Consider the following 14,451-nt stretch of genomic DNA (forward strand, 5'->3'; position numbering starts at 1 on the left):
TTAGGGTTCATGAGAGGGGAGAAGGAAACAGATTTGAACGTAAGAGTTGTGAGATTCCAGAGCCCATTTTTTGCTTTAGTTGGTGGTCTTTAAAGGGAAGACCGTCGGGTGCAATCAAAAGTGTGACCAAGTCTTTTAAAACTACTTTAATCCTTTAAGATAAATAAAATAAACACATGAGATGGCCACTTCCTTAAGTACAGAACCCAAATTCTCCAAATGGACAAAAATATAAGAAGTTGAGGCTTATCCTGAATGGGTCCATTCAAAGGCCAAGAAGGTTTGATTGATTGATTCTGTCTTTTATGCTGTTTGGCAGCCTCCATTCTCTCTAGCATCTTGTGTGAGTAGAGATTCCTAATGTATGCTCCGGTCTTCCTTACCTGAGAAATTTGCTTTTTTTTTTTCCTCCAATTTTTTTATTAGGTATTTACTTCATTTATATTTCAAATGCTATCCAGAAAGTCCCCCATCCCCCCTGCCTTCACTCCTCTACCCACCCAGTCCCACTTCTTGTCCCTGATGTTCTCCTGTACTGGGGCATATAAAGTTTGCAAGACCAAGGGGCCTCTCTTCCCAATGATGGCAAACTAGGCCATCTTCTGCTAGATATGCAGCTAGAGAGACGAACTCTGGGGATACTGGTTAGTTCATATTGTTGTTCCACCTATAGGGTTGCAGACCCCTTCAGCTCTTGGGTACTTTCTCTAGCTCCTACATTGGGGGCCCTGTGTTCCATCCTATAGATGACTGGGAGCATCCACTTCTGTGTTTGCCAGGCACTAGCTTAGCCTCACAAGAGACAGCTATATCAGCGTCCCTTCAGCAAAATCTTGCTGGCGAATGCAATAGTGTCTGCGTTTGGTGGCTGATTATGGGATGGACCCCCAGGTGGAGCAGTGTCTGGATGGTCTATCCTTTCGTCTCAGCTCCAAACTTTGTCTCTGTAACTCCTTCCATGGGTGTTTTGTTCCCAGTTCTAAGAAGGGGCAAATTGTCCACACTTTGCTCTTCCTTCTTTTTAATAGCTGAATTGTACTCCATTGTGTAAATGTACCACATTTTCTGTATCCATTCCTCTGTTGAGGGACATCTGGGTTCTTTCTAGCTTCTGGCTATTATAAGTAAGGCTGTGATTAACATAGTGGAGCATGTGTCCTTATTACCAGTTGGAACATCTAGATATATGCCCAGGAGAGGTATTGCTGGATCCTCCGGTAGTAGTATGTCCAATTTTCTGAGGAACCGCCAGACTGATTTCCAGAGTGGTTGTACAAGCTTACAATCCCACCAACAATGGAGGAGTGTTCCTCTTTCTCTACATCCTCACCAGCATCTGCTGTCACCTGAATTTTTGATCTTAGCCATTCTGACTGGTGTGAGGTGGAATCTCAGGGTTGTTTTGATTTGCATTTCCCTGATGATTAAGGATGTTGAACATTTTTTCAGGTGCTTCTCAGCCATTTGATATACCTCAGTTGAGAATTCTTGGTTTAGCTCTGTGCCCCAATTTTTAATGGGGTTATTTGGTTTTCTGGAGTCCACCTTCTTGAGTTCTTTATAGATATTGGATATTAGTCCCCTATCTGATTTATGATTGGTAAAGATCCTTTCCCAATCTGTTGGTGGCCTTTTTGTCTTATTGACAGTGTCTTCTGCCTTACAGAAGCTTTGCAATTTTATGAGGTCCCATTTGTGGATTCTCGATCTTACAGCACAAGCCATTGGTGTTCTATTCAGGAATTTTTCCCCTGTGCCCATATCTTCGAGGCTTTTCCCCACTTTCTCCTCTATAAGTTTCAGTGTCTCTGGTTTTATGTGGAGTTCCTTGGTCCACTTAGACTTGAGCTTTGTACAAGGAGATAAGAATGGACCAACTCACATTCTTCTACATGATAACCGCCAGTTGTGCCAGCACCATTTATTGAAAATGCTATTTTTTTTCCCCACTGGATTTTTAGCTTCCTTGTCAAAGATCAAGTGACCATAGGTGTGTGGGTTCATTTCTGGGTCTTCAATTCTATTCCATTGGTCTACTTGTCTGTCGTCATACCAGTACCATGCAGTTTTTATCACAGTTGCTCTGTAATACAGCTTTAGGTCAGGCATGGTGATTCCACCAGAGGTTCTTTTATCCTTGAGAAGAGCTTTTGCTATCCTAGGTTATTTATTATTCCAGATGAATTTGCAAATTGCCCTTTTTAAATCAGTGAAGAATTGAGTTGGAATTTTGATGGGGATTGCATTGAATCTGTAGATTGCTTTCGGCAAGATAGCCACTTTTACTATATTGATCCTGTCAATCCATGAGCATGGGAGATCTTTCCATCTTCTGAGATCTTTGATTTCTTTCTTCAGAGACTTGAAGTTCTTATCATACAGATCTTTCACTTCCTTAGTTAGAGTCACATCAGGATATTTTATATTATTTATGACTATTGAGAAGGGTGTTGTTTCCCTAATTTCTTTCTCAGCCCGTTTATCCTTTGTGTACAGAAAGGCCACTGATTTGTTTGTGTTAATTTTATATCAAGCTACTGCACTGAAGCTGTTTATCTGGTTTAGGAGTTCTCTGGTGGAATTTTAGGGTCACTTATATATACTATCATATCATCTGCAAATAGTGATATTTTTGACTTCTTCTTTCCAATTTGTATCCCCTTGACCTCCTTTTGTTGTGGAATTGCTCTGGCTAGGACTTCAAGTACTATATTGAATAGGTGGGGAGAAAGTGGGCAGCTTGTCTAGTCCCTGATTTTAGTGGGATTGCTTCCAGTTTCTATCCATTTACTTTGATGTTGGCTACTGGTTTGCTGTAGATTGCTTTTATTATGTTCAGGTATGGGCCTTGAATTCCTGATCTTTCCAAGACTTTTATCTTGAATGGGTGTTGGATTTTGTCAAATGCTTTTTCCGCATCTAATGATCATGTGGTTTTTGTCTTTGAGTTTGCTTTTATAGTGGATTACAATGATGGATTTCCGTATATTAAACCATCCCTGCATCCCTGGGATGAAGTCTACTTGGTCATGATGGATGATCATTTTGATGTGTTCTTGGATTTGGTTTGCTAGGATTTTATTGAGTATTTTTGCATTGATATTCATAAGGGAAATTGGTCTGAAGTTCTCTATCTTTGTTGGGTCTTTCTGTGGTTTAGGTATCAGAGTTATTGTGGCTTCATAGAATGAATTGGGTAGAGTTCCTTCTGTTTCTATGTTGTGGAATAGTTTGAGAAGAACTGGAATTGGAATTAGGTCTTCTTTGAATGTCTGATCGAACTCTGCACTAAACCCATCTGGTCCTGGGTATTTTTGGTTGGGAGACTATTAATGACTGCTTCCATTTCTTTAGGGGATATAGGACTGTTTAGGTCATTAATCTGATCCTGATTTAACTTTGGTACCTGGTATCTGTCTAGAAATTTGTCCATTTCATCCAGGCTTTCCAGTTTTGTTGAGTATAGCCTTTTGTAGAAGGATCTGATGGTGTTTTGGATTTTTTCAGGATCTGTTGTTATGTCTCCCTTTTCATTTCTGATTTTGTTAAATTAGGATGCTGTCCGAGTGCCCTCTAATCTGGCTAAGTGTGTATTCATCTTGTTGATTTTCTCAAAGAACCAGCTCCTGGTTTGGTTGATTCTTTGAATAGTTCTTTTTGTTTCCGCTTGGCTGATTTCGGCCCTGACTTTGGTTATTTCCTGCGGTCTACTCCTCTTGGGTGAATTTGCTTCCTTTTGTTCTAGAGCTTTTAGGTGTCCTGTCAAGCTGCTAGTGTATACTCTGTCTAGTTTCTTTTTGAAGGCATTCAGTGGTATGAGTTTTCCTCTCAGTAATGTTTTCATCGTGTTCCCATAAGTTTGGGTATTGTACTGGCTGGTTTTATGTGTCAACTTGACACAGCTGGAGTTACCATAGAGAAAGGAGCTTCAGTTGAGGAAATGCCTCCATGAGATCCAACTGTAAGGCATTTTCTCAATTAGTGATCAAGGGAGAAAGGCTCCTTGTGGGTGGGACCATTTCTGGGCTGGTAGTCTTGGTTCTATAAGAGAGCAGGCTGAGCAAGCCAGGGGAAGAAAGCCAATAAGGAACATCCCTCCATGGCCTCCGCATCAGCTCCTGCTTCCTGACCTGCTTAAGTTCCAGTCTTGACTTCCTTGGTGATGAACAGCAGTATGGAAGTGTAAGCCGAATACACACTTTCTTCCCCAACTTGCTTCTTGGTCATGATGTTTGTGCAGGAATAGAAACCCTAACTAAGACAGGTATGTTGTGGTTTCATTTTCATTAAACTCTAAATTAAAGTCTTTATTTTCTTTCTTTATTTCTTCCTTGACCAAGGTATGGTTGAGGAGAGTGTTGTTCAATATTTTTGTATCTGTTAGGGCCTGTTTTGTGACCAATTATATGGTCAATTTTGGAGAAGTTAATATGAGGTGCTGAGAAGAAGGAATATCCTTTTGTTTTAGGATAAAATGTTCTGTAGATATGTGTTAAATCCATTTGTTTCATAACTTCTGTTAGTTTCAATGTGTCTCTGTTTCCAGGATCTGTCCATTGATGGGAGTGGTGTGTTGAAGTCTCCCACTATTATTGTGTGAGGTGCAATGTGTGCTTTGAGCTTTACTAAAGTTTCTTTAATGAATGTGGCTGCCCTTGCGTTTGGAGCGTAGATATTCAGAATTGAGAGTTCCTCTTGGAGGATTTTACCTTTGATGAGTATGAAGTGCCCCTCCTTGTCTTTTTTGATAACTTTGGGTTGGGAGTCGATTTTATTCGATATTAGAATGGCTACTCCAGCTTGTTTCTTCAGACTGTTTGCTTGGACAATTGTTTTACAGCCTTTCACTCTGAGGTAGTGTCTGTCTTTTTCCCTGAGATGGGTTTCCTGTACGCAGTAAATGTTGGGTCCCATTTGTATAGCCAGTCTGTTAGTCTAGCCAGTCTGTTAGTCTATGTTTTTTTATTGGGGAATTGAGTCCATTGATATTAAGAGATATTAAAGAAAAGTATTGTTGCTTCCTGTCATTTTTGTTGTTAGTGTTAGAATTCTGTTCTTGTGTCTGTCTTCTTTTAGGTTTGTTGAAGGATTACTTTCTTGCTTTTTCTAGGGTGCAGTTTCCATCCTTGTATTTGTGTTTTCCTGTTATTATCCTTTGAAGGGCTGGATTCCTGGAAAGATATTGTGTGAATTTCGTTTTGTCATGGAACACTTTGGTTTTTCCATCTATGGTAATTGAGAGTTTTGCTGGGTATAAGCCTGGGCTGGCATTTGTGTTCTCTTAATGTCTGTATAACATCTGTCCAGGATCTTCTGGCCTTCATAGTCTCTGGTGAAAAGTCTGGTGTAATTCTAATAGGCCTGCGTTTATATGTTACTTGACCTTTTTCCCTTACTGCTTTTAATATTCTATCTTTATTTAGTTCATTTGTTGTTCTGATTATTATGTGTTGGGAGGAATTTCTTTTCTGGTCCAGTCTATTTGGAGTTCTGTAGGCTTCTTGTATATTCATGGGCATCTCTTTCTTTAGGTTTGGGACGTTTTCTTCTATAATTTTGTTGAAGATATTTGCTGGCCCTTTAATTTGAAAATCTTCATTCTCATCTACTCCTATTATCCCTATTATCCGTAGGTTTGGTCTTCTCATTGTGTCCTGGATTTCCTGGATGTTTTGAGTTAGGATCTTTTTGCATTTTCCATTTTCTTTGATTGTTGTGCCCATGTTCTCTATGGAATCTTTTGCACCTGAGATTCTCTTCCATCTCTTGTATTTTGTTGCTGATGCTCGCATCTCTGGTTCCTGATTTCTTTCCTAGGGTTTCTATCTCCAGAGTTGTCTCTCTTTGGGTTTTCTTTATTGTTTCTACTTCCATTTTTAGATCCTGGATGGTTTTGTTCAATTCCATCTCCTGTTTGGTAGTGTTTTTGTGTAACTCTCTAAGGGATTTTTGTGTTTCCTCTTTAAAGGCTTCTAGCTTTTTACCTGTGCTTTCCTTTATTTCCCTCTTAAAGTCCTCCATCATCATCATGAGAAGTGACTTTAGATCCATGTCTTGTTTTTCTGGTGTGATGGTGTATCCAGGACTTGCTATGTTGGGAGAGTTTGGTTCTGATGATGCCAAGTAACCTTGGTCTTTGTTGCTTCTGTTCTTAGCTTGCCTCCTGCCATGTGATTATCTCAAGTGCTGGCTGCCTTCAATATATCTGATTGGAGCCTGTCCTTCCTATAATCCCAGTTGATTCAGGACTCCTCAGAGTCCAGCTTTCTCTGTGATCCTTTGATTGTGGGCTCCTGTGAACCTGAGATTCTGGGTGTGTCAGAGTTTTGGGGCAGTCAAGCTTCCTCTGAGACCCTGAAATACTGGTGTGACCCAGCTTCTGTCATACTGGGATCCTGTTGTCCTAAGATTCTGGGCATGTTATATTGGCTGGACGTGGTGTCTCCTTTGAGGACCGTAAAGCTGTCTGGTCACAGATCCTAAGATAGTGTGCAGAGTCCTCTGGGGACTGTGGAGGTGTCTGCCAACTCTAAGTCCTAGGTGACCGGGTGCTGACTCCGACAGGAAGGGCGGGCGTCTTTGTAGATTTTTATTGCCATGCAGTAAACAGAGCTCTCATCTTAAAGGGAATAAAAGATCATTTGTTCCAGAGACATTTCTGACTGACCGTGGCCTGGGAGAACAGATTTAGATTGCCCTGGCAAAAAGTTTTTATGAAATTTTTATAGCTTTACAGAACAAATAAAGTCATACATCAGTGTATTTGTCAGGCTGGGCGGTGGTAGCATACTCCTTTAATCCCAGCACTTGGGAGGCAGAGGCAGAGGGAGGCGGATTTCTGAGTTTGAGGCCAGCCTGGTCTACAAAGTGAGTTCCAGGACAGCCAGGGCTACACAGAGAAACCCTGTCTTGAAAGAACCAAAAAAAAAAAAAAACAAAAAAAAACAAAAAAAAACAAAAAAAAAACTTAAAATTGTATTTGTACATCAGGGAGGTAGGCAGGGTGGGGAAGCTTTTCTGTAGGCCCAGGATGCTATCTGATGGCATTTTTAGCTCTTGGGTTGGCAGAAGCTAGTGGTCTGCTAAGTTATTAGATTTCTAAAAGGCTTTTATTTATTGTCACAACATAGTCCAATACAGAGCAGGTACAGGAATGGCTTTCCAGCAGGCCAGAACTTAGCCCGAGACAGATAACTAGCCTCTGGACCTGTAACATTGCAGTCTGTCTGCAGCACTGAGAGGCAGGTGAGCTAGGCAGTCTCTGCAGACATGCGTTTCTTTCAGGGGCTTTTGTTCACACCTCAATGGCGCTTCTCAGAAGTTTTCCTTCAAACCATCATTCTAGATGCATGGTGCAGTTCCGTACCAACCTTGACAGGACCATGCTGTGGCCCTTCTAAAAGTTTCTGAGAGAAAAGGAAGCCCCATGAGATGAACCCAGGTGTTAATAATTGCATTTGACTGTAGCTTAGATTACAGGTTTTTTGTTTTTTTTTTTTGTTTTTGTTTTTGTTTTTTTAAAGAGGAGGGATGGGGTTGGGGATTTAGCTCACAGGTAGAACGCTTGCCTAGCAAGCCCAAGGCCCTGGGTTCGGTCCTCAGCTCTGGGGGTGCTTTAGTCTCAGCACTGGAAGGCAGTGGCAGACAGATCTTTTACGAATTCAAGACCAGCTTGGTCTACATAGTGAGTTTCATGCCACCCAAAAACTCTGAGACTATCTCAAAGAGAGAGGGGAATTTGGGGGGGGGGAGTAGAGAGTGGCAGTGGGGGTGGGAGGGAGAAGGAAGGAGAGGACAGAGGAGCAAGGGGGTCTACACGGTGTGGATGGACAGAAGCACTGGTTGGTGTTTGCTTTTAATTTCAGAGCTAGAATTTCCATTCTCTGTCCATTTTCTTTGGGGGAAGTGGCAACAGTCAACTATTAGCAGAAAGCACCCTACCAAAGCTACCGGGAATATTCATTACCCGGATAGCAACAGAACAGTGATGTAAAGTCATGCACAGTTAGCTCCCTAGCACACCATTAACAGCACGTTGTGAGTATAATTTCTACTCTGGGCTGAGAGAAAGGTAAGACGTACTGACACCTGATTTATGTTATATCCTGTGCATGCATGGGACTTTACACTTCTTGTAATTCTCTTGCTCACAACACGATGCAATTGGATAGATTTTTTTTTTTTTTTTTTTTTGGTTTTTCGAGACAGGGTTTCTCTGTGTAGCCCTGGCTGTCCTGGAACTCATTTTGTAGACCAGGCTGGCCTTGAACTCAGAAATCTGCCTGCCTCTGCCCCCTGAGTGCTGGGATTAAAGGTGTGCGCCACCATGCCCGGCACCTGGATAGATTTTTATAATGACATTAAAGTCGTTTCTAAAAAGTAGTATGCCTGATTTTTGTGGGATTTATTTATTTATTTTTTATTATGAGACAGGTTCTCATGTAGCTCGAGGTGACATCAAATTAGTTAGCTGAGGCTGGCCTTGAGCTCATGAATGCTGGGATTGCAGGCAGTGACACCATGTCCCTTATAAAGTCTGTTGTTTTTAACATGGGTGATTGACAGAGCAGGGTAGGGCAGGTTGAATATATGTGATAACTCTGGTCAAAGATGCCAAGTTGCTTTTACAAAGAACAGAATGTCAGCTCGTTTCCTACCATACAGCACATTGATCATGATTTGCTATTTTTAGGAAAAGAGAGAGGAACCCAATGGATATATTTGACATGGCTAGACATCGGGTACAAGCCCCTGTCAGAAGACCATCGCCTAAGGGCTTAGATGCTACTACTTTTCAGAATATTCATGACTTTAATGAGCTGAGAGAGAGAGGTGAGCATAAAGTTATAATTGTTCTCTATGTGACATCTTCGGGTAGTAGGGAGAAACCACAAGCAGTTGCTTGTCTAGGGATTGCCTTGTAACTGTTGTTTATGTGAAACTTTTATTAAAGAACATCAATTTAGTGTTCTTCAATTTCATGGCTTTGTAATGTCTTTTGAATGAGGTTATAATTTAAAATTAAGGTTGTTACATTACCTAAGTTTTTTGTCAATGCGGGTGGTCAAACTCAGGGTCTTGTGAAGTGGTGTACCACTGAGCCAAATCCCTAACAGAGCACAGAGAGTTTCCACTTGCTCCCTGCCTTTGCATAGGCACAGCCTTCTCCATTACAGCGGCTCCTCAGAGGTACACAGTGGTAGAGCTGACCTACTGAGTGGGTATGCATTAGGGCTCATTTTTGATGTGCTTTCTGTCAGGTTGTGTAGAAGTGTGATTACATATTCTTATCAGTGTAGGGTCATATAGAAAAGTTTTATAGCCCTAAAAGTACTGTTCACCCTCCTTTCTCTTTATCCCTTTATGTTTCCACCATTTCCCTCTTGGAAAATGTTGTAGTTCGTAAAGCTGGAATCACATTAGATCCAGCCTTCTCAGATTGGTGCCTGTCACTTAGCAACATGCACTCAACTCTCCTCAGCACCTCTTCTTGGTGGCTTCTTTCCCCATATTTTTTCTGAGACAGAATTATACACAGTAGTCCATACTGACCTAGAACTCACTATGTAGCTCTGGAATAGTAGCTGTCCCCCAAAACTACAGGCAAAAGTCTGATTTAATTTCATTTATTAATTATACCACAGCTAGTCATTCATTTAAGAACATGTTGGATGCTGCCTTCCATATTTTAGTCACAAACATGTGCATACCGATTCTTTTTCTAAAGTCTCAGTTGAAAGCAAGATTTAACTTAGTTATGTAACTTTTGTGACAGATTCAGATACTCGAGTGGATCTGAGATTAATGTACCCAGATCCTCCCCGCGATCATCACACCTTGGAGATTCAGCAGCAGGCCCTACTCCGAGAGCAGCAGAAGAGGCTTAATAGAATAAAGATGCGGAGAGATGCAGGAGGTAAGTGCAAGCCTGGCTGCTTTACATGACATGCAACTGGGGCCTCTTCCCTCTTCAGCCTTTAAGTTGTTAGTTTTCTTTGTATGTCTGTTTAAAAAGATTAATTTGTGATTTTACACACACACACACACACACACACACACACACACACACACACACACACACACGCACGCGCGCACGTGAAGGTACTGTTCTTCAGAGGTCAGAAGAGAGTGTGGGATCCCTTGAATCTGGTGTTAGAGGCAGTTGTGAGCCTCTAGGTGGATGCCAGGAACCAAGCTTCTGTCCTGTAAGATCAGCGAGCATTCTTACCCAACCAGTCATCTCTCTCGTCTTTTTCTTCCCATTAATTTATTTATTTTACATTCTGATCACAGCTCTCCCTTTTCTCCCAGCCTCCCCTCCCTCCCACCTTCAGCCCCTTCCCTCATTCTCTTCTCCCTTTCTCCTCCAAGACAGGGAGAAGGGCCTGGGTACCAATCTACCCTGGCACATCCAGTCACTGTAGGACTAGACACACCCTCTCCCACTGAGGCTGCCCAGTTACAGGAACATGATCAGGCAAGAAAAAGAGTCAGGAACAGCCCCTGCTTATTTTTTGTGGGACCCACATGAAGACCAAATTGTACTTCTCCTACATGTGTGCAAGGGGAGGGGGCTTAGGTCCAGTCCACGCATGTTCTTTGACTGGTGGTTAGGTCTCTGAGAGCCACCATGGGTGCAGGTTAGTTGACTCTGTAGTCTTCTTGTGGAGTCCCTATCCCCTCAGGATTCCTCAGCACCTCACCACCCCTCCCCCACCTCCCGAAAGGTAGGCCATAGCACTGGCAGCTCCATGCTCATGGGACTCTTTTGCCATAGTTTTGGAAAGGAACACATTCTGCAGAGGGCTCTGATTAAACCTGTAGGGGTCATGTATCCATGCTTGGGAGTTCAGCTATTCACTATTATTATTATTATTATTATTATTATTATTAATATATTATTATTATTATTATTGCTGGTGGGGTTGGGTACTTGATCATGCCTGATGACTTCCACCCCAAGAGCTACCAACAGAGGGCACGAGTGCTCATTTGATCCTGGAGCACACTTCTTTCCCTGTGTGGGAGGTTTCCTTCCTTCCTTCCTTCCTTCCTTCCTTCCTTCCTTCCTTCCTTCCTTCCTTCCTTCCTCCCTCCCTCCCTCCCTCCCTCCCTCCCTCCCTCCCTCCCTCCCTCCCTCCCTCTCTCTCTCTCTCTCTCTCTCTCTCTCTTTCTTTCTTTCTTTCTTTCTTTCTGTGTATTCTGTCAAGCATCAGATTTGCATGTATGTTTTTGAATAATTATTTGGTCATGTGAATCTTACCTAGTGCTATAAGCATGACTACGAGGGCACAGAGACTGACCTACACTAGCAGGATGTGAGATGGTGGGCAATAAGCTAGGCTGCTGCTCTCAAGGGGCTGCTGATACTGTGTAAGTCAGGTCAAATAAACAGTGTCTAAGTCTACAGGAGCATGTAACTATACACTATGAGTGGGGCCTACAAGTAGGATGGAGTTACCTCAGCATCCATGGCCTTACTGAGCCCTAGGTGCGTATTGTGACCATACCTGGGTCCCACTGGCTTTGCCAGCCTATAGGCCATTGCGTGTGGGGAGGGTAATCTGTTACTTGTAGGAAAGTTAAGACCCTAGTTTGGCAGGCTGCTATGGCTTGCAGAATGTGAGGAAGGTGCCTGGCCTCAGGAGGTATGATAGGAATAAATGATGTAACACTTTAGGCTGATCTTATAGATCAAGGCTTGGATATACACTTTTATAGGAGATATCTTCCCTCCTCATGGTGTGGAATTTTAAATATCAAATGATGATCTGGTCTTATCAGTTTAGGCACAGCAAAACTAACAGTCCCCAGAGGGGTCCAGGTACTTCTCACTGGTAGCAAACAGTGACGAGGTCATTATTAGATATGGTTTAACTATGCAAAGTCTCAAGGAAAGGACATGGGCCATCATTGCGGCTCCTTTACTCCCATAGAGTTCTGTCTTTGGAGAAACGTGGGAACACTGCCAGGCTGCAGAAGGGACTGGGATACCTCTACAGAGCCCTGTGGTTGGCTACCTGCAGTTTAACATATTCCAATCTGTAGTGGCTCCACTGAGTGGCTTTGTGCAGAAACTACAGGGGCAAGATTGAAGGTTTCTTTTAAGAAAAACAATGCCCGTGTTAATTTTTTTTTAGATATCAAAGTTCACAAAGATTTTATTAATGAGTCATTTAACCAGAATGGATACAGATTTAATGAGAAAGTAGTATAGTTTCTAAGATTGTTCTAGTGTGTGATAGTGAAAGTAATTTTCAATAGAAGGTAATAATAGAAGATCTGAAATGTGTTTTTGTCAGTCTTCTTCAAACATTATTCTTTTGTTCTGTTTACAGCTGATTTGGACACCATCTGCACTGATAATGCACAAGGGCGCAGAATGGTAAGCAACCAGTTCAAATTCCTCAGTTAGAATTTGCGGCCCATGTTAGTTAAGTGAGTATTCCAGACTTTGAATATGTCCATAATATAGTATTTTAAAACATAATTTAGATTCTAAGTGTGTAGAGATGTGCAGCTAAGATGTGTAGAGGAAATTGACTGTAATGGGTGAGAATAACACCTGAGTGCCTTGAGCTGCTCTCTTTAGATTTGTCATTTGGGGGAGGGGGGTGTGTATACAAATAATTTTTATGCTCCAGTTTCCTATTCAGTATTTATGGAATGAAATTGATCATACTTACTGCTGAGGATTACTACAAAGATCCAATTAATATTTGCAAGGTGCAGATAGGTTTGGCATATATATTCTGCAACATTCTCCTAAATAAAAATTCGTGCAGGCATTACTGTGAGGGTTATGTGAGATAATACATCTAATTTAAAATCCCTTAGAGTAGAGCCTGGCCATACTGATTGCAGTTGTTAGTTGTCATTAAGATTTATCGCAGCAGAAGTGTCTGTAGTCATATGGAAGAGAAGCAACAATGGAACCTTACACTTACCCTGCAGTGACACTGTATAAGACTGCAGTGACCAGAAGCTGCTCAGTGTGTTCATCTAGAGTATTAGAAAAAGAATCCCTTTGTCCTGGAGGCGTGTGTTCTGAAAAGAAGGGGATACAGTATACTGCTGGCTGTGGGGAGGACGCTGGGAGGGTTGGCATGGGGGACTTGTGGTTTATAACACAACAGAGGTGGGGAGGTAACGATGGAAACCTTGACAATACACAGAGGAAGTGAGGAGCAGAAGGGCGTCCATATTGTGCCTACTTTCACAGTTCATGTGTTCGCTTCAGTGTGTTGGATATAGGATGGATTACTTTGAGAATCTAGACAGCTGTGCTGGTCTAGGTTGAGGTGAGGCAGCAGAAGTATTCTGAAATGGGTGCTAGGTCTGGGCTAGAGAGGTGGAAAGCAAGAAAAACGTAGGGGTTGGGAAGACAGGCAGTTGTTTGACACAGCAAGTTTGAGTTGCATAGTACACAGCAGAAGTGGTGAGCGCACAGGCCAGAGCCTGGAGATACACATGGCGCTGGAGATCCTTAGGCTCTTTCTAGCCTTTCCCCAGATGAAGTTCGGCCTGCTCTGTGTGCTTGTTCAGGGCTTCCACCTAATGTTGTTGTTCCAGTTTCTCTAAGCTCCCGTTTTGCTAAGTTTTAAAAAAATACTCATTATTATCTTGCCCATAGCCTTACATCTAACAAACCAGGCCCAGCTCTGGACCCAGTGGGCTCCAGACTGACCTGTCCTGCAGTAACATGGTGCCTCTTTTGGAAGACTGCAGTTTGGTAGATGTTTCCATGTGTGATGGCTACTTTATTTCATGCAAAAGATCATGAAATTTACTATCTGGGGGTTTTGGTTAAAAAGTTTGGCTAAGAAACTCAGTATAGAGCACGAGTTTATCATGATTTAAATAAGAAAAAGCCACCTTTCCTCGAAACTGAGTTATATAGAAAAGCATATAGGGTGAGCAAGTTGTCATTAAGAAGACTAGGTGTGCTCTGGTCATGCTCCAGTTATGGGAAGGACTATAATGCAGAAGTTACAGTATTTAGCAGGCTGATGACAGTGGGCTCCGCTGCTGGGACTGTCATTATTTGCCTGGAATGAAAGTAGAATCAGCAGTATTCAAAGAAGAGATAGAAATTCAACATAGAGAAGAACTGAGTGCTCCAAAAAATGTCAATGGGAACAAGACAATTCATTGCTTTTATTTACTGCCAGTGTTGGAGCAAAGTGCAGAGATCAGATTGGAAGTTGTAGGCTCCTCCTAACACACAAAGTGGTTTTATACAAATGTAAACTTGAGTTCTTTCCCACAAGGAAGCTCACTGTGCTGTCTAGTGCTGTACTTTCCCCTACAGTGTGCCCTGCTGTAACTGTGTTGTTACTGTGCAGTAGCTGTGGTCAGGCCAGCGTGTCTATAGTACCATTGCTTCCCTTCCTTCCATGGGACTCTAGACTTCAGAACGTAACATCATACCCTAGTTCTTAGAAGAATGAG

At 42.1% G+C, this 14,451-nt stretch overlaps 1 protein-coding gene across 18 annotated transcripts in view; it reads left to right on the top strand.

Moving 5' to 3' along the window:
* The window catches only part of Cspp1 (centrosome and spindle pole associated protein 1), a 98,656-nt gene that overhangs the window by 79,532 nt on the left and 4,673 nt on the right, over positions 1-14,451 (top strand). For all 18 annotated transcript variants that reach the window (XR_001783697.2, XM_006495479.4, XM_006495481.4 and 15 more), the window contains 3 exons: positions 8,693-8,832; positions 9,776-9,916; positions 12,339-12,385. Coding sequence is in view for 17 of the 18 variants with exons in the window: in XM_006495479.4 (XP_006495542.3) it covers positions 8,693-8,832; positions 9,776-9,916; positions 12,339-12,385 (328 nt within the window). In the remaining variant the exon portion in view is untranslated. The remainder of the gene's footprint in view (positions 1-8,692; positions 8,833-9,775; positions 9,917-12,338; positions 12,386-14,451) is intronic.

This window comes from Mus musculus, chromosome 1 (assembly GCF_000001635.26).
Source record: "Mus musculus strain C57BL/6J chromosome 1, GRCm38.p6 C57BL/6J".
Taxonomy (NCBI): domain Eukaryota; kingdom Metazoa; phylum Chordata; class Mammalia; order Rodentia; family Muridae; genus Mus; species Mus musculus.